General features: G+C 51.4%; 1 protein-coding gene across 2 annotated transcripts in view; it reads right to left on the bottom strand.

Annotated features, from left to right (window-relative positions):
• ASTN2 (astrotactin 2) overlaps positions 1-24,288 on the bottom strand; it is a 361,642-nt gene that overhangs the window by 286,220 nt on the left and 51,134 nt on the right. For both annotated transcript variants that reach the window (XM_052814689.1, XM_052814688.1), the window contains exon 2: positions 17,742-17,929. In XM_052814689.1, the coding sequence (XP_052670649.1) occupies positions 17,742-17,929 (188 nt within the window). The remainder of the gene's footprint in view (positions 1-17,741; positions 17,930-24,288) is intronic.

Here is a 24,288-nt window from a genome sequence, read left to right as displayed (position 1 = left end):
ACTGCAGCTCTCCACCACCCCTGCTTCAGGCACCAAACGTCCTGGTCCGTGCAGGGACCATCTGCCAGAGCAAGAGGAACAGACGTGGCTACGTGGAGCATGGGCACGTCCCATTTTTTAATGGTCAACTTGAAAAGAAAAGTACTTAGACCTCTCCTCTTAAAAAGCAGCAGCGGTGGTAGTCCTCCACATGCATGTGTGCCTGCAACCTCTGACCGAGGAGCCGCAGGCAACGCGAGGGCAACGGGAGGATGCCAGCCTGCATTCCTGCTCACTACTGGGAGTGAGATACTTGAAGCTAAATCCTCAGAGCAAAACATTTACAGAAAAAGGATTTCCATCAATCACTTCAAACCACCTGCTTATTTAAATCAGTCCAAACATTGTAAAAGTTCTTTGAAATACTAGGCTGTTGCAAAGTTGGGCTGAAGGCAGCGTGCTGGAAGGGAAGCGTGTTTTGGTGGGGGTTGTAAGGCTGCTCCTCCCGGGGTCAACCCCAGTCCAAGCCCAAATCTGCATCAAACAGCGCAGGCTGGAACAACCGCCGGCGGGGACACCGAAGCCTGGCAGAACAGGATAAAGGAACATCCATCACCAGTGACAAAGGGTTATCGATCCTGCCCGAGGGCAGAGAGATGGATTTAATGACCTATCCAAATCCCTTCCACTCCAGCGATCCCATGGAAAAGTAATCCTCATCCTGCAAAACCCTCAAGAAAGGCGGTACTCCCTGGAGTATCCCAACTGATGCCAGTGCCATCGACAGGCTAGGCACATGGAGAAGGTTTGGGGTGTTGAAAAAGCAACTCCCTCACTCAAAAAAAAATAACAAAACAAAACCACCCTGCAGTCACAAAACACGCTTTCCAAAGGCAAACCACTTCAGCATTAGCCTGAAAAACTTGTTTAAGAAAATGACAATGAAAAATTAGCACGGCTACACTTGTGCAGCCTGGGGCGTGCAGGTGAAGCTTGCACCAGTGTCTCACCAACCTCCAAACCCCAGGGACAGAAGGCAGCTTTCCAGGGAGGTTCAGTACAATGAAAGACGTTGATGGGTACAAAGATAGCAAGGGTCATTTGCTTATCCACTTCATGTTTGAGTTTTCAATATTTGCGCTGTCAGGATGTTTTCCAGTGCAGATAATCGTTTAAACCTGAAACTTCTCAGAACAAAAACATACAATTAGCAATTGCCCACCAATGAGGAAAGGAAGGAAGAAGTCCAAGGCACAATTTAAGTTTGTAAAAAGCAAAAGAGAACAAAGAACTAGCTATGTATGAATGTACTTAAATTAAAAAATAAGGAAGTCATAGTTCCTATTTCTGTACATGACACCCTTCAGGTCCCAGCTCAGTAAAAAATATCTAAGAAGTTTATATTTCATATATGTACAGGCACACACACATACAGAGGCATATAACATGCATGAAGTGCTTTTGGTCATACATCAGCTCTGCATATTTGCCTGCTGAAGAGTCCCGGCGGGACGCCCAGACCCGCAACACCGAGGGGCGGACAGGACCCCACGAGCTGCGACGCTGAACAAGCGAGCAGGCGCGCGGGAGCTCGCATCGGCTGTGCTGCAGAGAAGGTCAGGGAAGCATATGGCGTGCACGCCAGGCGCTGGAAGGAGGACGACCTCCTCCTCCTCAGCAATTTTTAAGGCCTCGTGCATCGTGAGCCAGGTCTCCAGCTGCCCTCGCTCGAGGGGACAAGAGGAACAAGGCCGTTTTTCTCTGCTATCAAACACGACATGAGACTCGCGCGCATCCTCTGATGTGATACAGCTTCGAGGCTACAGGGTTACGCATTCAGGGCTTGTCTCAGCCTCAAGCCTCAGCCCCCAGAGCCCTTCTCGGGGACAGCCATGCTGCTGTCACCCCCCGCAGAGCCTCGCGCGGGGTCAGGACTTTTAGCTGGCCAGAGACTTACTGAGACGCATGAGCAGCAGCCCGGGAAGACATCCCACCTTTCAAATCGAGTTTGCGCCACAGAGAAGGTCAAGCTGTTTCCAAAATCAGGGAGGTCGTTGCACCCAGCCCTCCAGCTTCTCCATGTATTCACCCCTCCTTGTGACACACCGCTTCTCCTGCACCCAGCCTCATTTCTCTCCTACATTTACACAAAGTCTGAAGTCCCTTCCCAAGGCGAGCTCGTTTTACTTGAACATCACCACGATCTACGAGGGGGATCGCAAGAGCCCCCTTTCACCTCCCTTCTCTGCAGAACCCCCCCTGTGCCTCTATACCTCCTCCTTTTTTGCTCCTCATCCCTCCCCATGTGAAACAAGGATGCTCCACAACCTTGCCAAGTGCATCAGGAAGATCCTGAAGGACATAAGAACAACTCCTGAAAAATGACTTAGTACCGGTTACCACATTAGCTGCTCTCCTGACCAACATCCCAGCGCTGCCGCCTGTCATTGAAAGGATGTGGGAAGCCACAAACCAGACAAGGAAGACAGGAGGAGAAATATCTGCCCATCCCCAGCTTCTCAGCCCTGGGAGCCAGCGGAGCTCTGTCCCTGCAGAGTCACCTTGCAAAAGGGGGAGCAGGGGGTGAGCAGAACCACCCCGATAATGCAGGGGCTCTCCCCGCTCTCGGAGAGGACCAGCTTTTTGAAGACATATGGCTCCTCTTCATACTTTGAGCAATGACTCCACTACGCTTCCAAATTCCAGCTGCCTAAGTGGTTTTTGCAGATATTTCTTCTTTCTTTGCAATCATTTGGCTAATAAGATGAGCAGGTTGGGCTCATTTATTTTGGACACTGTTCTTGGGTCATTAGCGGAAAGGCTAATCATTGCATTGGCAGAAAATATCATTTCTGCTTCAGAGCTGGCTGCATAGCATGGGGAAGGGGAGAGACAGCAGGAGCTTGACAGAGCCTTTAAAAAAAAAAATAAAAATACAAAAACCAAGCTACATGCCCGTAGAAGTGGAATTTTCCTCTGCTATTTCCCAAGATACCTACCGCTAGGATGAAGCGGGCAGACTTCAACGCCTGAGGCTGCTCCGCAGAGCTCGCACTCTCTCCCACGCACGTGCCACCTCCGAGGGCCCGGAGAGAGAGCAATGCTCGTGGTGGCAGCCCAGCCTCGCTGCCTCCCTCGCCGAGCCTCAGCAACATACCCTGGTGATGCTCAGCCCTCCAGGGAAGGATCACCTTCCTCACCCACAGGCAAACCAGGCGGGACACCGAGAGCCCCAAAGCACAAGGCGCAGGAGCCCTTCCTGGGATGGTTTGGGGTTAGGAGAGCACATCAGATGCGATGCCTGCACTCTGTTCGCAGCACCTCAGCGCCAAAAGCTACCTACAGAGAGTTGCTGGAGACATTTAAAGAACAATTTGTATTCGGTGGTGAGGGCTGGAGTGCCAGTGGGAGTGTTGAACCGCCGGGCATTTGCAGAGCTGAAGCCTGAATTTCCAGGGGAGACAGCAAAGCTGAGCCCTTTCCATTTCTCCCTCTTGAGAGGAGAAAGCAGAAGCAAAAGACGAAGCCCCACAACACAGCCATGCCGAAACACGGCGGCATTGCCGAGCAAAGCTGCTCCCCGAGCTCAGCTGCCGCAAAACCACCTCTCACCGAGGGCCCTGGGAAAAAAGTTGCCCTGCAGACATCCTGCTAGCGCAGAGCGCAGGGACGCGGAGCCGCTGCCCGCTCCCGTCTCACAGCGCTGCAGAAGCAGCCGCTGCCTTCACCGACTGACCTGGCAAGGGCAGGAACGAGGTGCTGGGCAGGGGAACAGCTGGACACAGCACAGGTTGTCCCCTTCTCCGACAGATACGCAGCCAGCACGCCGCCGCCTCCCGCTTCATCCAGCCCCAGGTGTCCCGGCTGTAAGCACCGCCAGCGATGCCATGACCTTGGCCGCTCTCGGCAGCATCCCCGGGGCAAACGCAGGCTGGGCCTCCTGCCTCCCCGGAGAGGCTTTCAGCAGCCATCCATCAGCTCCATGCTTCCCCTCCCGCTCCCTCCAGCACCGCAGCCGAGAACCCCAACACGCTTGCCAAGCGAGCGCTGCGTAAGCGGTTATACGGGGAGGAAGCTGGGCAGGGGGACGGGGTGGCAAAGGTTGGGAGGAGGGATGCCAGAAATTTGCCCCCCACCACTTCCCACGGTGCTTCAGCTCGCTTTGAGCCATGCCGTGCCAAGGATCCCCATGGGACCGTCACACTGCGCTCTCCAGGCAAAGCCCCCCCCAGCACCACTACAAAGCCAGCCCCTCGCCGGGGAGCCCAGCGACAAAAGGGGAGCTCAGCCTTGCTCTGCAGGGTGTTCTAACCAGAGAAAGGGAAGAAGATGATTTGGGAGCTAATTTAGAGCTTGGATTTCCTAAGCCTTTTCAGACATTGAGGCTATTGGCAGGCAGCATTACTGCCCCTGCCAGTCTCAGCGGCTATACAATGTCCTTCCCTTGGCAAGGGCAGCAGTGGGGAAAAAATAACACACAAAAAACAAGGGACATGTGATGGAGAGCTTAGCTGAAGGCTCCCTCCCCCTGCCGACCTGCATGCCAAGGAGGAAAAGCATGAAAAAAAGTGAAAAGTGGCCATTTAAAAAGGAAAGAAAAAAACCACACTACTTGTTTTCCTAAGGGAAACGTGGCCGAGCCGAGGGGACAGAGCTGTGGCAAGAGGTGAGTGGACGCAACCTGGGTCCATTGCTTTGCTTGGTGGCCAGGGCAAAGCCATCACCCTCCCCACATCCTCCAGCCAGCATGGGGAAAGCAGGGCTCCCACATCCACCTCCACAGGCAGGAGGGAGCAGCTGCATTTTCCACTGCCCCCCTGCACCCCACACTTCTGTACGGAGCCCCCAAAAGCAGGGCCTCCACCTCCCAAGGAGGCATCCGCACCCTCCCCAGTGCCCTCGCCCCAGCAAGCCTACAGAGATTAGTGCTGCTGGGTGCACAGCTCTGCCGATAAGCTTCAGTGCACAGGGGTGAAATAGAGGGATTTTGCCTCAAAATGTCATGACCCAAAAAGGCAGGGTGGTGGGAAGCCTCCTCTCCCCTCCCTGGCATACGCAGCAGTCCCCACGGAGGTGACCGCTCTGCTGAGGATGCTGCGGCAGGAGGGAGCTCGCCAGCACCCAGAGGGCAAAACCCTCTGTGGCTGGAGCATTGCAGCCAGGAGCAGTGGCTTCTCGGGGAAAGAGAGGGTGAATCCAATGTTTAATTGTCTATTTTTCAAGGGAGAAGAAAGGAAGGAGACCGATCGCGAGAGCAAGGGGACAACCCCACCCAGCCAGCCCAGGAGCAACCCGAGCACAGCACACGCACACAGACCCCCCTGTGCAATTGACAGCTCTGTCCCCAGCTGCAGGGCAGAACCCGCTATTGAACAGGGTGGGTTTACCTGAGGAGGGACATATAGCCCCCACCCAGCCGCTGCAGCAGAACGGGTGATGGGAAAGCACGCCAGCACGGAAAGGGAGCGCGGCGAGAGATGGTATGTCAGCTGAGACACCCAGAAAACAGGCAAGGCATCGTCAGGTAAACTGAAATCACTTTAAAACAGTGGTTGGCAAAGAGATACACAGCACGCGGCTTCATCATTAAAGCCGCTCTTCCCATCGCTGTGCATCACGTTGGCAAGCTGAGCACCATGTACCTCTACAGGTTCAGGTACCCCGTGCAATGCCTGGAAAGCTCGAGCCAGCCCCAGGAGCAGAGCAGCCTGCTCACACGTACACAATGCTTCCCGTCGCAAAGCCAGGATCTTGGTATTATAGTGGTCTGCAGAGCACAAGTGGCCCGAAGCCAACGTGGGTCACCTCCACCCAGGACTACCTCCTGCCACGTGGCACCAGCCATGCAGCCAAGGCCAGCCAGGGTGCCCACAGGCAAGGACATACGCCCTTCAAGGGTCTGCGGCTGCCCAGGTCGATGTTTCACCCCAACCCACCTTGGCTGGGGAAGGGCACTTCCACGCCACTGGGAACGGCTCATCCTCAGCCCCCGCAGGGAAGGCTCTGCCTGGCAGCGGTGTGGGACGCTGGGGCTGGCAGCTAGGGAGGGGTCCGAGGTCCAGGGTGGGGTAGACAGGGACTGTGGCAGCCGAATCCAAAGCAGTCAGTATCCTAAGGCAGGAGCAGCTTGCTTGAAAATTCTGTCCATGTCTGTGTCTCTGCCTAACCCCAGCCTCGGCCGTCCCTGCAGACCACACGCAGGCTGTTGAAATGCTCACGCAAACCCCCACCTCCCTGCCGTAGGGGGGGCAGGGGAAACACAAGCCAGCAAACAGCCCAGCTCGTTCCTCCCTTCCAAGGAGCACAGGGTAGAGTGGGGAGAAGAATCAGGTCACTTCACTCCTCTGGTTTGGCAAGGTTATTCCCCAATTCCCAGGATTAAGCAGCAGCTACTAGAACAACCTGGCTGACTCCTCCTCCTCCCCTCGGCCCCCAGACAAGCAGAGAATGAGCCGGGCTGCGTGGCAGAGACGGTTCAAGTACACAGAGAGGGAGCAGAGAACTGAAAACTGCTCCGCACTACAGCTAGTGCTGCAGCATTCATCCCAGCACAAGCCACGAGCGTTCCAGATAGATCTGGGAAAAGGGTGGCCCCAAACCAGTCCTGAGGATGCCTTGAGTCAAGGTCAACGTAGCCCTCAAAGAGGGAGCTAAGATCTATCAGCCCAACCAGCATGCCCAGGCAACTGATTCTCAAGATGTTTGGTGTGAAACAGGACCAGTGACAAGCTGGCTGTGTCACCCCAGGCTCTGGGAGCTGCAGCCAAAGACAGCACCAGCCCCTCCTCGCAGCGTACTTAAGGTGGGCAGAAAAGCTTTCACCGGCAGCCTACACTCTTCCCCAACCAGGGAGGGCACGGCCACATCCACATCCACTCCCATAACCTCAGCCTAAGGGTACAAACCTTATTTGATAACTGGATCCTCAGCCGCGCAGCCGAGAGGCATCTCGCAGCTTGTTAGCTGGATGCTGCGGGGCGAGAGGAATCCTTGGCACTAATTCAAGCAATAGGTCAACGTACCTGGAGCTGTTGTCTCATTTCTGTTTGTTTCTATAAGCTTTGCAGCAATCATTGCTTTTGTTTGCAGTTTGTAAATGAGCCTCTTCCTTACCTAATCCCGCACCACGGATGGCTGGCAGCACACCACTCCATCACCACGGTGCTCTCCGAAACCAGCACCCCAATATTCATCCCCGTCATCTCTCAACCGCATAAGGCTGCACACAGCCAAAGGACCATTTTCCAAGGGGGTTGCAGATGTGCCGAACCCGCAGGGTCCTGAGAGGGTGCAGGGGACAGTGTCTAAACAGCTACGCATCCCAAGCACCCACCACGAGGAATGGTGGTGGGAGAAGCGGCTGCCCTGCCCTCGCCGTCCCCGAGGTCCCAGCCATCCCAGGGATGCAGTGTGGGATCGGGTCCCCAGTACCCCGCTCCACTGTCGCCCTGCAGAGCCCTCGCCTGCCTCGCCGAGCTGCATCCCGGCGCGCGAGCTGGTCGGCGAGTTCAAATCATTAATTTCTGCGGCAGAGGGAGCCTGACAGGCCCGGTGCTGGCGTGAATAATGATGGATCTCCAGGAGAGGCCAAGCAAAACCTGCAGCTTAATCGTAGCGAGAGGTTCCCTTTGGGGCATTAACCAGCGTCCTCCATCCAGTCGTTCCTCCCGCTGCAATTTCACGCTGCTGACAGCTGCAGCTCACAGCACCCACATGGGGCTGCCCGTCCCTTTACTTCTGCCTTATCTAACCCACCCCCCCAACGCAGACCTCTGCAGAACGATGCTCCCAAAACACTCCAACATTTGCAAAAGAACCAGCAAATTCAGCACCAGGGCTGCTCTCTGCTCCCCTAGCAATCGCGGCCGTCACCACCTTGGTTTCACCCTGAGCTCATGAGCTTGGTGCAATGAGGAAAACCATGCCCAGAACAGCAGGAGAACTCAAGCTTGCCTAAGGCGTGGTTGGCGATGAGTTCCTAACCAGATACGCCTCTAGGAAGCGAAACAGAGATACCTGATATTGCTAAAGCATCAGCCAGCTTTGCTGCCATCCTCTTGGCAGGCAGGTTTCTTGACTCCCCAGCCAGAAAAAGAGAGGGGGGAAAAAAAAAAAAAAAAAAAGAAAAAAAAGTGAGCTTCTCTGCCAAGGGAAAACAACCAGTTTCCCTGTTGGATAAAATGCAACACAATGAGTAAAGTGCCAAGGCCCTGAAAGCCGAGTGTTTCCCAGCAGAGCTGGGGCTGACGCTCCCGCTCACTCCCTCTCCAGCCGCTGCCATAACGAATCCAGCCCAGCCCCGGGGAGCTCCCACCCAGGGCAAAGCCCAGCCAGGCCAAACAGCTCCCTCCAAAAATAATTATTTTCCTGCCGTTTTAGATAATTGGATTTTGAAAATAAGCACAATTACTCCCCCCCCCTTTTCCTTTGCTGCACATTGTGAACACAAGGCTTCTGCTTGGAGCTGGCGGAGACCTTTTGCAGGCTGAAACGGAGCTCGCTCCCTCTTGTCCGCAGGGATGGAGGTGGGAGGGAGGAGGCGGAGTGGGAGCAGTGACAGGTAAAAATAAGCACACTTGGCCTGATGTTGCTCCCAATTAAGCCGGTGGGAATTTTGCCCAACTTCCTACAGCAGCAAGATCCAGACACGCACATAAAAAAAGTCCTCCGCTATATTAGCGGCCTTATGATGATCAGAGAAAATCACGTATGCCTGAGCTTCCTCCCCCTATTTCATGCTGGCAGGTGTTTGAGCATCCCCTTCACCAAGGCCAGGCACTGCAGAGGCTGGAGACACTTGGCAGGTGATCATCAGACCCCCACCGCCTTCCCTCACGGCACCGCATCTCCTCTGGGTTGGGCACAGTTACTCCACGGAGAGCTTGGCAAAGTTTTTCAAAGAATGGTTTATCTGCTCAGACAGTTTCACATCAGCTGAAACTAAAGCACAAGTGGTTTTGGGGTGGATACTGAAAGTGTTGAAGAGTAGAAACATTTCATTCTGACACTTTCCTGAACAAAAAGCGCTCTGCCTTTTCACAGTATAGCATTGCCTTGTGAAACTAAGTCCAATTTATTTTTAAATGGAAGGAAAAAAGCCCAAACTAAAAGCAAACATCATATTTCTGGGGACAAATACGATATTGCATTTCATCCTGTCATTAACACTTACTCCCATCTTCGGGATTTGCCAACCAAATGAAAATTCAGTCTTTTGTAGTGCTGTAATGTAAAATCTTTCACAACCACCTTTCAGCTATTCTGCATCAGGTTCATCACAGTTCACCTTTACATGAGCCAACTCCAGATACCGACAACATTTTAACTGATTAAAACATTTCTAACTTGCACTCAAACAAGAATAACTACCGAGAAAAGTAAGATCTGCAGATAACACAAGGTTTGAAGAAAGAAATAAGACATTTCACTCCTTGTCTGAAGACCAATCCAGCCTTCAAGCCCCTGGGCTCTCCCTCGCAGCTGAAACAGAAAAAGCAAACCCCAGGGCGAGAAGCATCACCCAGCGCCTCCTCCCCGTGTCCCCAGGGTCAGAGCCCGCGTTGTACCGACAGAAAGCCGGAGATAACACTACTGCTGCAGGGAGGTAAAGAGCATGCTGGGCATCCCCCGCCGTGCCCCAGCACAGCCCAGCCTCACCAGCAAGGGGACACCACCCTACACCCTGCTGGCATCCCTGTCACCGGCCGAGGAGCTCCCCGAGGCAGGCGGTGCGAGGTCTGCAGCCCAGGAAAATACTCTCCATCATAAGCAATTACCTTGGAGCCAGGGGCCAGCCACCCCCAGGCACCACCGCACCTCCCAGAGAAGTCAGCATCCACAGGAGTTTTCCTGGATTAATGTTTCGTGACAATTTTAATGCCATAGGTAGTTTTGAGCCCGGCAGCTTAAAGCTATTAGACCTAGGCTGGTAGCTGCAAAGCATTTCTGTGTTTATGTCAATGTTTCAAAGGTACTGATCAAACACTCCCGGCACTTTACACACAGGATTAGCATGGGGCTCCCACGTGGAACTGCTCTCTCCAGGAGCCCAGCAGCTCAGTGAGACCCGACGTGCATGGGACTGGGACAGTCCTTCCTCTCCGACCGGTCTGCAAACCAGGAGCCAAGGCAGAGCTACCGCACCAAAGCCTGGCTTTTCCATCTGCTTCGCCCAGGCTGAGAGAAAAAACACCGAGAAAAGGTCAAACTACCAGCTACACCCCGCGGTGCTGTAGATGCGCAAGTATTTCTCCCAGACAGATGGTGGGAAGGGGAAGAGCGAGGAGGAGGAAGGAAGGGAACAAGTTCAAGACAAGAATCCGAAATCAGCAAACTCCCTGCGCAGCCCAGTGCACCGCGCGATAAAAATACATGTCTTGCTGTCACCAGCAGCATGGAGGGACCCACCACGGGGGCGAAGGCAGACGCACACGACGCCTTGTTGCATGTCCCACCTTGAGCCATGAGCTAACGCTGCTCCGATGCTCCTCACCCCATTTCCAAAACCTTCCTTCTGTAGTTTTTCTCCATTTCCTCACCACTTCAGCATCCCCCTTCCAGCTCTAGCACCTCGTGACTATACCAGCCACCTTTCCAATGCGAGCTTTTACTTTTTCCCCTCCAGACATCTTCTTTTCTCAGCACATTGAGGTTGGGAATTTTCTAAGGCTGCAGATCCCTCCCACGCATTCGATGCCATCTGCAAAAAGCAAACCCCTCCCAAGCACTTCCTATGGCTGCTTTTCCCCCCAACACCAACTTTGATTGCTCTGGGGATGACATAAGAAAAGTTAGTTTTCTGCTCAGTTCGGATGAGCTAAGAGTATTTATTCAGTCTTGCTTTATCAGTGATGCAAATCAAGCACTCCAGTTACATATTTTAACACAGTGGGGGGGGGGAAAAATCTGCTAGATAGAAAGCTATAAAATGTCTAATGTATTCACAGTAGCTAAGGTAGAAAACAGAGAGAGATTAGTGAAAAATTATTAACATAACAGGTGTCATTGTCACAAAAGTGACACTTTAAAGACAAATCCACCCAAAATGAATTCCCTAAATACAAGAGCACATCGTTAACTACATTTAGTCCCTGTTTTATGTCGTCGCTGCAAAGGAGGAGGAGAGCAGAGAAGAGGGGGAGAGTGAATGAAAGAGGCTGCTTCTCCCAGCCTACAAAAAGTTGGTTAGTGGCACATTATGGAAATGAAACTTGAAGCCGAAGGATATCCCCACCCTGGGAAAGAGCAGAAACGACCGACAGCGTCGGGGCGAGAGGACCGGGAGGCTTGCTCCTAGCTTCGCTCACCAGCAGCGCCCCCCCCCCAACACCAGTTGAAGTGCACGCACACAACTTCATTACCATGTCCAAGGTGCCCCAGACAGCACTGGGCAGGTAAAGGTTATTAGGGTGAAGTTCAGCTTCCAGCTGTGCTGAGCTCCAGTCCCCAAACCAACAGTCTTGCAAGCACTCAGCCCTACTGCCTTGGGCCACTAGACCCAGCAAAGGTCTCGCCAGCCCCTTTTGGCCACCTCAAAGCAGCTCAGGGAAGAGCTTAGGGCCACCTTCAGCAGAGCGGGTCCAACTGCTGATGGGACACTGCTCTGGGCAAGATGCCAACGGCTTGGTCTGTCATCAGGACAGACCCCGCGGCTCCCATCTGCCTCCTGGGGGTTTGGGGATGCTCAGTCCATCTGCACGTTGGGGTGGGCACCTCCTTTTCCTCTCACCATACGCGAGGAGCGAGGATGTAATTCTCATACAGGGACACGCTGAATCCAGCTCCTGGGGTTCTAGGGCTTTTCTTTTTGGTTTTGTTTTTTAATAAAAACAGCCCATTGGAGATCAATTTAGCTTTTGAATACCTTTCAGATAAGGATATCTGCTGCAGCAGCAATTCTCTCCCTACCTTAATTAATTCCTAAACATATCACAAGCTGGAAGTGCATGTTTTATGAATCTGGTTGACCTCCTGGTGCTGAAATGACGACACAGATGTTGAGCCTTCTTCACTACCTCATTACTTATGTTACACCATTTTATTTCCCCCCAAATGAGCTGGCAGACAGGAACTCTAATGCTGCCATCAGCAAGACACACTGCAAGGAGCCAGAGTAAGGCTCAAGCAACATTTTACATCCACTGGAGCACCCAGCTCCACCGGAGCAGTCAGCCATCCCACAGGACACAAGCCACCATGCAAGCTGCAATCACACAGTCGGGAGGGAAGTAAATCCATTGGGAGGTTTTGCACCAAGGAGGACAAAATACCGCTGGGTAGGAAAAGGAGCCACCACTCAAATGATGGCCAAGCAGAGAGGAACGCCAGAGCTGAAGAAGCCCGCACGTGGATGTGTCCGAAGCCCGCGAGACCTGGAGCGATCCCTCAGACAGCTGTTTGCTGGGGAGGATGGGACTCGCCCCAGCTCTGCAAGGGTTTCAGCCTCCTCTCCCCTCCCGTGCACGCCACGATAAGCCCGGTTGCACTGGTATGACATTATATCCATCTATGGGAAGGAGAATAATCCCTGCCGGCACATGCAGATAAAGGCAATCGGGCTTACGCAGTTTGGAGAAGACCTCACCATCCCGTCCAACACGCTGGATAGATGCTGTGTTCAGGGCAGCCGAGGCACCGAAGGGCTCATCCCACCGGGTACGGCTGCCATCGCACCCCAACAACTGTGCAGGACCAGCACGATGCCACCCACACACGATGCTTTGTGCACCCAAGCTGAAAGCCGAGAGCCTAATGAGACACAGGCTCCACGAGGAAACACGGGCAGTGGAGCAGGGAGGGAGGGAGAGTTGTGATATGGGTCACAGAGCACAGCAAAAAAGAAAAAAAAAAAGGGGGGGGGCAAGAGTATGTGTTTGTCATGGCCCTCGCTGGGTGACAGCAGCTTCAGAAAGGAGAAGCAGCAGCTCCTAAAACCTCACATGCTCTTGGATATTCCTGCAGTGCTTAAGAAACTAGAGAGCTGCCTCAGCCCGAGGCAGCCACGAGAAACCGTGCTCACCGGGACCCACCTGCGCGGTGCATCGGGCCCCTCAGGACCCCTCCCCAGCTCCACTTTGGAGCAGGATGCTAAATCAGAGTGAAGCATTTAAGAGCACACTTTATACCCAGCTCACAGGCTGACAGAGCACAGCACCAATAGCTGATCATTAGGGAAACATCAGGATGCATAAGAACAAGAAGAAAAAAGGAAACTCGTATAAATAAGAGCTAAAAAAATCCACTGGGAGACCTAGAAACCAGCAGCTAACTTGTCTACTGCCAGTAACAGCCAGCAGAAAGTAGGCATTAAAAATAAAAAATAGTAATATAAAAAAAGCAGCCTGATGAGGTCTGGTCACCTTTTATTCCGGACACCAAAACGCTCCCTTGCAAGGCGATGGTACAAGATGAAACAAGGCTTTTTGCTTGTTACCGTTCTCAAAAAGAGCCCACCTTATTTCGGCTGGAGATGGAGCAGAGGCAGCGCATAGCTCGTTTACATACCCACACACCAGGCAGGCATGGTCCCAGCTCTGATCTCCCACAGCCAGGGCTTTTACCAGCATCGCTCACACAGGCTTACGGGAGAACCCATTCCTTTGCCAGCAGGACGGGATGCGGCTTTGCATCCTCTTCCCAAACCCGCATCCCGGGCACCCGCAGGGCCAGGAGGAGCCGCTGGGTGCGATGGCCCTGACGAAGGTCTGCAAGGCAGGTCAATGCACAGATAAAACATGCCTGTCCTACCCACAGCCACCCCTCCACCTCCCTAGAGCCCAGCAAATAAGCCCCCATCTATGACAAACGCTGCTGGACACGTCCCCAGGTCTGAATTTACCACGATGCAGAGCAATAATTAAACAGGGACGCAAGATGGTGAGGAACAACAACAACAACAAAATATCTCTTACATTTTGTTAAATTCAGCAATTTACAAGGCTGGAATAATTAGTGGTTTAAAATGTTTTGACACAAGCAGCCCCAATAATCATGATAAATCATATCACACATATGCCCAGATCCTTGAAGTGACAGATGACAAACAGAGCAGTGACAAGACGCTCCATCACGCGGGGAATCATTGAGTTAATGGAAGAATTATTGCTTCTGAAATCCACTCCAGTCCTATTGTGGGGAACATTCCAATTTATCAAAGCCAAATGAACATTAATTGCTGCAGCCTGGTAAGTTTTCGAGCTGCTGTGACCTTCATTGAATTTTAATCCAAAACAGATAAGATTTACTTCCACACAAGAGGAAACAACACAATTAAACCCAAATGACAGCTAAGATTATGGGGAAAAAACACAACAGGCGTAATGACAAAAATATTGATTCCTTTCTACTTGACACTGCACACACAAAAAAAAAAGGTAAATAAATAAAATCTAGCATTTGCATATTTGTTTTTTCCCCTTTCTCCCTTCTTTTAATTTGGGAGACAAATTTCAGATGCTCAAGCCAAGAGGAAAGGGGTGGCAGACAGTAATAGAGACTGAATTCCCTTTAACTGCAGTAATTAATGTTATGTCTCATTGGGGAGAGACTAAGAAAAAACAGTGAGGAAAGGGGGAGGGGGGAATCAAGTATTATTTTGCGGTCAAAGATGCCCTTGAGCTTGGGAAGGGAGGTGTGAAGAGGGTCATGGTCACCCAGTGCTTTTGCGGGGGCAGATGGTGGTCCCAGGGCCACGGGGTCATGGACACTGGTGGCTCCTTTCCTGCTGCACTGAAAGCAAACCCACCCCAAACCAGAAAGCTCTGCACCAGCAACCAAAATCACTGGAAAGAGTAAACCCAGGATTTACACACACCCCCCGGAGCCCCCCCACAGCACAGAAGGGATCTTGGCTTTAGAGGCAGAGCAGGAGCAACCAGCCAAGTCATAAACTTCTACACAAATCCAGAACAACATTCCCATCAGAGGGAGCTCAGCTTGGAGATGTCTTGCTGTCCAATAAAGCTTTGCCAGAGTACTCCGTAAGCGCGGGATTAGCGAGATCCCCCAGGCAAACCTTCCCCGGCTTTCTATAACTCAGCTGGAGGACGAGAAGACAGGTAAAAGTAAGTGTTACAGCCACTTAAAGGAGATGGAAGGAAGCACTTTCCCATGTCTCCTCCTGTCCCCCGTAGCGAGATGCTGGGCTGATGATGAACGGGGCCCGCAGACCCTGAATGCCAAGGCAGCACTGGGGTGGGCTGAAACTCCTCCTGCATAGCGGTAATGGTACTTTAGTCTATAGAGAGCATGCAGGAGACATCGGGCTTTATGGTAGGAAGCAGAAGTATTTGAGAAGCTGGAAAGGAGGAGACGGGGACGTCCAGCTGCATCTCGAGGCAGGAGAAGGGATACGGACACGGAGGGCACAGGGGAGGACAGGAGGGGGGTAGCACACAGCCCCCCACGCTGGGATCCAGCGGCTGCCGAGCACGGCACAGCCGGGGAAACACACTGCCGGGGAGGCAGGAGGGCTCGAGTGATGGGGGGGTCTCTGGGATGAGATTTAGCTGGGGTCAGGGAGGAAGGTAAAGGCGTGGGAAAGAAGCTTGAGCAGAGCCTGGGGACTCAGATGAAATATTTCACCCAAGAAACAAATACTTTCGCCCTATTTTACTTCAGCTACAGAACTCCATGTGGTCTTGAGGGGGAAAAACCCAACAAAACACACATTTATCTTCTGCTAGTAACTCAAAACTTGGCTCTGGTTCACTCAAAAAGTTAATGAATTTTCTAAAAAAACTGGGCAAAGTTTCAAGTCTGCACTGCAATCCTGACCCAGGGAAGAAACACGCAGGCTTCTGCCTCCCCAGGGACACACCTGCAGCCCAGACTCCGTCCCGGACCCACATCCCTGCCTGGGACCTTGGCTCCCGTCACAAGGACTATCAGGATTTATAAAGAAAGCGGCTCACTCCATGCAGGAGGAACATTTGTTTCTCTCCTGTCTTGCCCTTGCTTTTGCAGAAGGGCAGGAAAGGCTCAGGGCATGAGTTAACTCTCACAACAAAGCCACAGATGCTTCCATGCTATCGGTTTCAGTGAGATGTGGCAAAGCATATCTTCACTGGCTGACCCTGGATTAGAGTGCAAAAACATTTCTTCTGTGATATGCATGGTGATGCCTTCAGCTCCAGCCCACAAGCGTCACTGCTCCTGCACTCCAAGGTACAGCAAATGAAGGCTCTGGGCAGGAATTTCTCAAAGAAACTCATTTCTCTCTCCAAAGCTTCAATTCATTACAATCATCACATTGTTTTTTAGAAAGATCAGCTTCAGCAAGGCCTGAGGACCAGGACTGAATCTCTCCCTGCCAAAGAAAATCCACGTTTCAAGCAACTGCAGTAATCACCAGGCTCCAGAGCCAGTGTCTCCCCGCAACCACAGGCCACTTCTCCACGGCTCCGGTTTGCCCACAAAAGCCAAGCAATCCCACACTCAAACCAGGGATTGGGCTTTTCACGCCCCAGACTTGGGGTTTGCTGCCTTCAGCCCTTGCTCGCTCTCTCACTTATTTTTTCAGGCTCATTTTCCAAGCATACCAGTTCTACCTTTTTTCCCTCCAAAACTCCATCGCACTGACATTTTTCGCAGGACATAAGAAACATTCCCTATCCAACCCAGTAAGCTGCAGTCCCCGATTCCTCCCCCTTCTGCCATCCTGCTATCACACTGCCTCTTATCTTGCCCAACAGCCTTAATGCAAAGCCTCTCTCTGTGCTCACATGCACTTAGTGCCCAATCTAAAGCCCCACTGACAAGGGCTGAGACACTCAAAAAAACCAGATTTAAGTTGTAAAAGCTAAATAGCCACTTGTTCAAATGGAAAAAATAAAGGCTTTGTGCAGCCTTCATCTCTGCTCCTCTTCCCAAAACGAAGAACAGAAGCCGTGAAGATGACACACAGATTCCAAGAGATGAACAGATTCACCTTTTGCAGAGGGTTGCTTCAATGGTATCCCCAATCCTGTAAAAGACTTTCTTGGGGCAAATAGATGACACACATATACACAGGATCTACAAGCCTAACTTCTTTTTTTCTTTTATTGACAGGATAGTTTATCCCAATGGGAGTTAAGGGACAATACATTTAGTCCCGTTTTACAGATGGAGCTCTAAAGCACAGAGGAATGATGGACCAGATCCAAATACATAGGCAACCACCTCATAAGATACTGAAATAAGCATTTTAAAAGGCAACAAAGCACATAAATGATCTGTTAATAAAAGGTCACATAAACACCTGAGACAGAGATATTCAAAGCATCTGGACCATCTTTTTACTTTTAGGTCAGGCTTGTCCTTTGCAAAAGAAAGATCATGCTACAGCCCTTATGCACCTGATAGGCAAAATTCAGCTTCAGAAAGCTTCAGAAAAAAATGACCAAGCCCAAAAATCTTGCCTTTGCACATGCCCAAACACAAGACCGAGGAGGAGAAATACTGCACTAACACACCTCACCAGCTGCCAAAGGCAGGAAGAACCACAAGCTGCTTTGTCACCCTCCCAACAGCTTCTTCCCTATGGTCTGTTGCTTTACTTTATTTCATTTTCTTAAAAGACCAACCACTTTTTTTTTTTCCTGGCCCATTCAAACACATCTCTCCCTCTTGAGGCCCAACCGAGAAGGGACACAAACATTTGCAAACCAGACTTGCCACCCTGCTCCTTATCACCACCCTCCCACCACGATCTGGCTGCCAGCCGCCATCCTCTCCCACAGGGTCCCCTGTCCCCTCTGATGCCATTAGCAGCTTTGACTCACCATGACTGAGATGTGAAGAATGTGCATCTGCTCCTCCACTATCTCCGAAGGCTCCTGGAGGCTGGGGGGGGTTGCCCGGGAGAGCTGCTCGGCGCTGCTCATGGAGACATGGAAGTACAGGGTGCCGTTCTCCAGCCACTGCTGCTTCCAGTGCACCAGCGAAATGTCAGCCACGGTCCCCGACATCTCTGCAGGGACAAAACACACAACTGAGGATCAGTTTTCTCTGTGATGCTTAAAGGCGGTATTCTTAGCGGTCCTGGAAATCAGGACTTTTGAATCTTACCCCTAGTACTGCTTCTGATCTGCAGGATGAGCTTGAGCATTGTTTTATGGCCTCTGTCTGCTATTTCCCCCATATATGAACAGTAACAGTTGTCTCCCTTAATAAAAAGCAAGGGGCTACAAACTGCCTTGGGATTTCTAGACTAGCTTTCTAGAAATCAATGTTGTTGTTGATGTGATGGCTGCACATTTTAGAAAGATCAGCTTCAGCAAGGCCTGAGGACCAGGACTGAATCTCTCCCTGCCAAAGAAAATCCACGTTTCAAGCAACTGCAGTAATCACCAGGCTCCAGAGCCAGTGTCTCCCCGCAACCACGGGCCACTTCTCCACGGCTCCGGTTTGCCCACAAAAGCCAAGCAATCCCACACTCAAACCAGGGATTGGGCTTTTCACGCCCCAGACTTGGGGTTTGCTGCCTTCAGCCCTTGCTCGCTCTCTCACTTATTTTTTCAGGCTCATTTTCCAAGTATACCAGTTTTACCTTTTTTCCCTCCAAAACTCCATCGCACTGACATTTTTCGCAGGACATAAGAAACATTCCCTATCCAACCCAGTAAGCTGCAGTCCCCGATTCCTCCCCCTTCTGCCATCCTGCTATCACACTGTCTCTTATCTTGCCCAACAGCCTTAATGCAAAGCCTCTCTCTGTGCTCACATGCACTTAGTGCCCATCAAATGTGCAACAACAGTAAATAACATGTTGCACAAGGTGCCTTTAACCTCCTACAGCTCTTCCAGAAAAAAGGCTGGAAGAAGCTCCTAGAGATCTGCAGCCAAGCCCAAGGGAGGTTTGCTGCCTGGCACAGGGCAGAGGGAGGACACTTGGTGCCAAGCGAGCCAAAACGCAGACATCAGTACATGCTCTGCTGGCGTTTACAACAGAAACCTTCTTCCAGGTTGTGAGGTAGCACTACAGTTGTATTTAACAAGAACGTTCCCAGCACAGACTAATGAGCACCGGCAAGAAGAGATAACCACCGGGCTTGACAAATATCTATTAACCTTGGGGTTGCACGTCTGTCAGTCGTCTTCTGCAGCATTCTGTCAGTTTTGTATCCCACCCGATCCTGACTTACAGCGTAAGCACCCTGGGAGCCAGGATTACAGCATCCCAGCACGCACATCCCCTGTGGCAGCTTCCCCTGACTTAGGGCACCACAGCCGACTGATGAGGGGCTTGGACAATCCAGGTACCTCGTAACCAAAAGCCAGCCCCAGAGCCGCAGCACAGCCAGAGCCAGCAGCTCCAAGCCTCAGCTGCAGCTCCTGCCTTGGCCAGGCAGCAGCAGACACAGGCAGGAGTGCTGACAGCTCCACAGCTGCCCATCAAGTTTTAAACGGATCTCTGCAAAGAACTGATTTGGCAGTTTGGCAGCCAAATCAAAACCGAAAAAAAAATACTAGCGCAAAATGAGCCAAAATATTTCTCCTTCCACCACCTCTTTTTTTATGTTTGTTTTTCCATTTGCAATATAAGCAATGGGAAGCAAGTCAGGTCCTCTTAGTCACTGGGCCCACGGCTTTGACAATCACCTGCTTTGTGGGAGACCCGAATTCAATTCCCTCCTGTTTGGGAAGAGCGACCGGCTGTAATGGACCGTGACCTGCAGTCTGCGGCGTGTGTCTGCTCCAGAAAGGCCGGCAGCACGAGTTCGGGTTCCCCTGGCACCAGGGTGGGAACAGAGACAAGGTCCTCCTCCCCACCGCGGCCGCAGAGGGTCAGCGGGGAGGACGGGGCTTGTTCCCGGGCAGGCAAAGTAGCCAGGGAACAGCGGTGGCATTTTGCATTTCATTTTCCTGAACCCAGCTGGGGAAAAGCACATCCAGTTCCAGCTCCTGGTGGGGACAAAGGAAGGAGCAAGCCCAGCTGAAGCCATCCTGAGGGTTACCCACACCTTTCAGGACAAGATGCTTCAAGACACTTGGGTGCTGGCTCACGAGCAGCCACGCAGGCTACATGACCAGGCACTTCCACTTCTACAGACTCACGTCCCAACCCAGCAAAAAACCCCTCTCAATCCTTCAGGTATAATTTTTCTTACCCCTGAAATCAATACATTTTCCAGCAGCAAGCTCCTGGTCCTGCAGGATGCCCCCTCGCTGCACAGCCCAGCTGAGGGCAGGGACAAGGTTACCCCGTTACTGCCAACTCCCTGATTCAGCACCTCGCTAATTACAGTACTGACATACCTGAGCCAGCTGCACTGTCACCTGAATCTAATTGGAGGGCTGTGCTCATTATCTCTGCCTCCCTAGCACAGCACCGGTCGTTATCCCCAATCTCTATGCACATCTGAGCACTCAAAGGAGAAAAACTAAACAGCTCCTGACCATGCATGGGATGCATCAAGAGCCCACGCTCACACTTTGGAGGGGATGCGTGAACTCCCTGTCATATCTCTGTCATTGCAATGAGATCACTCCTAATAATCCCTTCCCTCCTCTAATATAAATAGCCATTTGCTGGAGCAAATCAGTAGCAAGAGGTGTTGCTTGCAGTCTTTCCCCTGTAAATCAAGCCAGCCCTGCGGCTCACACTGCAGGACAGCAGCCTGCACAAGACCTGGGAATCTAATGAAATGAGTCTTGTGTGTCTCGCCTTCAAAGAGGCTAAAGCAGAAGGTTTCTTATAGTGGTAAAAGTAAGAACAAAACAAGACAAATATCAGGCCTGCTTAATCGCAGTCATCTTCCTAGCAATACTTCAAAGGTCTGTACTGAAAAGCATCTCCTTGCCTAATCAAAATTGCAAGAAATGCTACTTTTAGGAGCAAAAGCACTAACTCAGCTTTGGGATAGATATCACAAGCTCTTCCACAGAGGCAAACAGGCCACAAGACAGCACAGAAGCATCAATAGGCAGGACTCTGGTTATGCAAAGCCATCTTAATTCTGTTCAGAAGGACAGTCACCCATAGGAAAGGATGATTTACAGTATCGCACACTCATCACGCACACATCCCTGCAGCAAACCTTTCCAAAAGTGCTCAGGAAAGGAAGTTATATCACACAGACCTGATGTGGGTGCCACCAGGACCCCACTGCTACAGTTCCCAAAGGCTACATCACATTAGGGAAGCAGGGAAAAAAAACCTCCAAAGTCAATCTTTCTCCAAATTTTTTCCCTTGCAAACACATTTTTTCATGGGATGTTTAAAAGGATCACAGAGAACATTTCTGGGGAGTTCTGAGATATAGGCAATTTTTTGGATTTTAGCCTAGACTGAAGATAAGCCTGTTTCATTTTCAAAAGGTCTCTTCCAAAAGTAGAAACTTCAATTTAACATTCATTTCACAATTTTAAGCAAACCCAGCAGTGAGGCAATTTCTGACGAAAGCTGACTTGCCAAGCCTGGGTACCATTTACCATACATTTACAAATACCTATATGCTCTTCACCCCTGCAGCCCGTGTTGCAGGAAACCTGGCCATTACTACTCCCAGCATTGCCAGGACATCATGAGCCTTCAATCAGATTTGCTGCTCACACAAAAAAAAAAAGCCTTTTCAAGCCCTGTTAGCTGCTGAACCCTTCAATATCCAAACACAGGGAAGTTTCTTGGCCTCATATGCTTGACATGAATATTATACTGCCTGTGTTTCACTGGACACGCATTTGTCACTCCACTATCTACACGGTAGTTACAGCAGCGATAGCCCGTCCATCAGAAAGGATGCAATAGTCTGCAGCAAGATTGCCTGTTATCAGAGCTTTCAAATGCTTTTGGAACAAATTAAGGGTGTTCCTGCACCAAAACAGAATGAGATACAGTTAAGGTTTTAAATGGGCAGCAGTGGAAAAGCACTTGTAGTCTATAGCTATTTAAAATCTCAGCATCTAGCAGATGGGGAGTTCTCAGATGGGGTTCAAACACAGCTTCGTGGGTAAAACCCTAGTAAAACAGCCAAGCAGACCACAAAACATCTGCCATGCCTTCTTCCTACCTGCTCACTGCACCCAACAGCAGAGAAGCAATGACGAGGGTCCTCCTTCCTCACAGCAGCCAGCCAGACCCCTTCTCCCCATCCAAAGCCCACAAGCAATCATGTTTCTCCATCCCAGAGCAGAGGGCCAGAAGACCCTGTTCCTCCTGCGACAGGAGCAGAGATATCTCCTCTCCAGCCTCACCCGGCTGCCTGCCCCAACTCTTCCCACCTGCCCTTCGTCTCCCATCACGCAGCTCAGCTGAGCCCAGGGGCAGCACTGCCCCCCCGGCAGCCCCTCACATCACCTAACCATGGTCTGAATTCATGAAAAGGGCGCACAGAGCGCCTTCTCCTTTCCTGCCCTTCCTCCAGCTCTGGGTCTCATAAAACTACAATTTCCACGTTTTCCTTGGAAATCAAAAAAGAAATCCAAACAAAACCCTTCCTGGGGCTCGGACCCTAACCTGGGCTCGTGCCCATCAGAAGGTCGCCCGCCCAGGACAAGGTGGGGGGAGGCAGGGGACAGCAGCGACCACAGCAAGATCCCTTCCGACTGATTCTCTAATTCCATTTTTCCCTTCACTGTTGCTATAATTCTTACATATAAACATTTCATTGAAGTCTTCAACATGTATTACAATCAAACTTAAAAGCAAAAAGGCCTAAATGCATTTGGTTGGGAACCAAGACGATTCCCATAAAAGCAGATTATGCTGACATGATGAATATAAAATGAAACAGCAGATATTAAAGTTGGAGGATTGTTACTCCATGCCTTCGGGCTCCTGGCCGCCCTACCCATCTCCTCCCTCCTCTCCACCCCCTCCTGCTCTGTTTTACTGAAGGCAGAGAGCAGGCAGAGATAGCCTTTCCACCTCTGCCTTCTCCAAGGCAGGCTGCCAGGCTCGAAATATTCACTAGCTCCCCCAGCCCCCCCCGACCTTACGCAATGCTTCAACATTCATCAGTTATTCCGGAGGTTGCAGCCCTGCCTTATCTGTCATGGAGTTTTACAAAGCCTGTTTTGTATTTAATTGGCTTGTTCTTGCTAATCTACCATGATTATTGTATTTTTATTTAATTCTTGAAGGTCATTATTAAAATAAGCCATTTTGCTTACGGCACTTCATCCCTGCACGGTTCCCCTCCCTGGACAACCAAATCCTCCTCGCGCTTCCCCTCCTCTCCGCTCTCCAGCCCTGCTCAGACCCTGGGACACCTTTACTACAAGGACCAAATCCTTGGTGTGACGGGTGAGAAGCTTGTGAGTAATTTCCAGTGCACGGATCCAGGCTCCTCCTGCCTTTTTCCTCACCACCTGCTTCATCCCAGCAGGACCTGCACCCTGCAGCCAGACTTTATCAGCTCACCTGCACAACTCATCATCTTAATCTGTTGGCAGAGGAAAAGCTGGAGATCTGTTTTGTGATTATATTTCCTTTTATGGCACACTCAGAAACACGATCCCATCTTGCACAAAAAGTCAGCACTGACGACCGTGTCGTCCTCTTCTTGCCCGTGCGTCACCCCTAATCCTGCAGCCCCATTTCTGCTGTTAGTCCAGGGGCTCTTTGGAGTTAATGTTCTCCAGAGGCGCCAACCTCCGGTGAAGTGTTAGTTTATAGATTCTTCGGTGCTAGCTACCACTTATGCTAATAAACCAAATTTATGCAGAAAGTCATAAACAGAGAGCTCTCCCCAGTGCCCTTGCCAGCACAGGATTGCTCCCTGCGGAATAGATTATCGCGCTCTGCGCAGACTAGCTCCAAAATGACTCTAGTAATGGGGCTTCCCCCATGCTCCCCGGGGGACTATTCTGCAGTCAAACAGGCCCTAACAGTTCTAAGGGTTTGGGTCTTTTGGTGGCAATGTGGTGGGCTTTTTTATCCCAATCATTAGCTCAGTTCATCTTTTTTTTTTTTTTCCCCTTCCCCTCTGCTCATTTTTTAACATGTTCCTTCCCTTCTACATCTACTCCTCTGCTCCCCCCACGGTACTCCCTAGGGCAACACACAAACGCAGCTGCAGAGCATAAAAAGTAATAGAGGCGCTCAGAAGTTTAAGTAGTGGAAAAAAAAGATGACAAGCTCGCTCTGATCATCTCTTTTCAAAGCCCCTGTCTGTGAGGAACACAGGGCTGCACCTGCAGGGCATTTCAGGGGTGGCTTCGGCGCCGTGCGTGTCTGCTGGGACACGGTGCGTGTCCGAGGATGGTGCTGGATGGAGGAGGGCTTCAGGGAGCCTTGGTCTTGGGGTGGTCCCTGGGGCACCCCTCCAACACTGCGGGCAGGCTGGGGCACTCGCTCTGCATCTCGTTTGCCCTGCCAGCAGCATC

The sequence above is a fragment of the Harpia harpyja genome, chromosome 19, assembly GCF_026419915.1.
Source record: "Harpia harpyja isolate bHarHar1 chromosome 19, bHarHar1 primary haplotype, whole genome shotgun sequence".
In the NCBI taxonomy this organism is placed as follows: Eukaryota; Metazoa; Chordata; class Aves; order Accipitriformes; family Accipitridae; genus Harpia; species Harpia harpyja.
The sequence above is the reverse complement of the archived record's forward strand: the minus strand, read 5'-3'. Positions and strand labels throughout refer to the sequence as shown.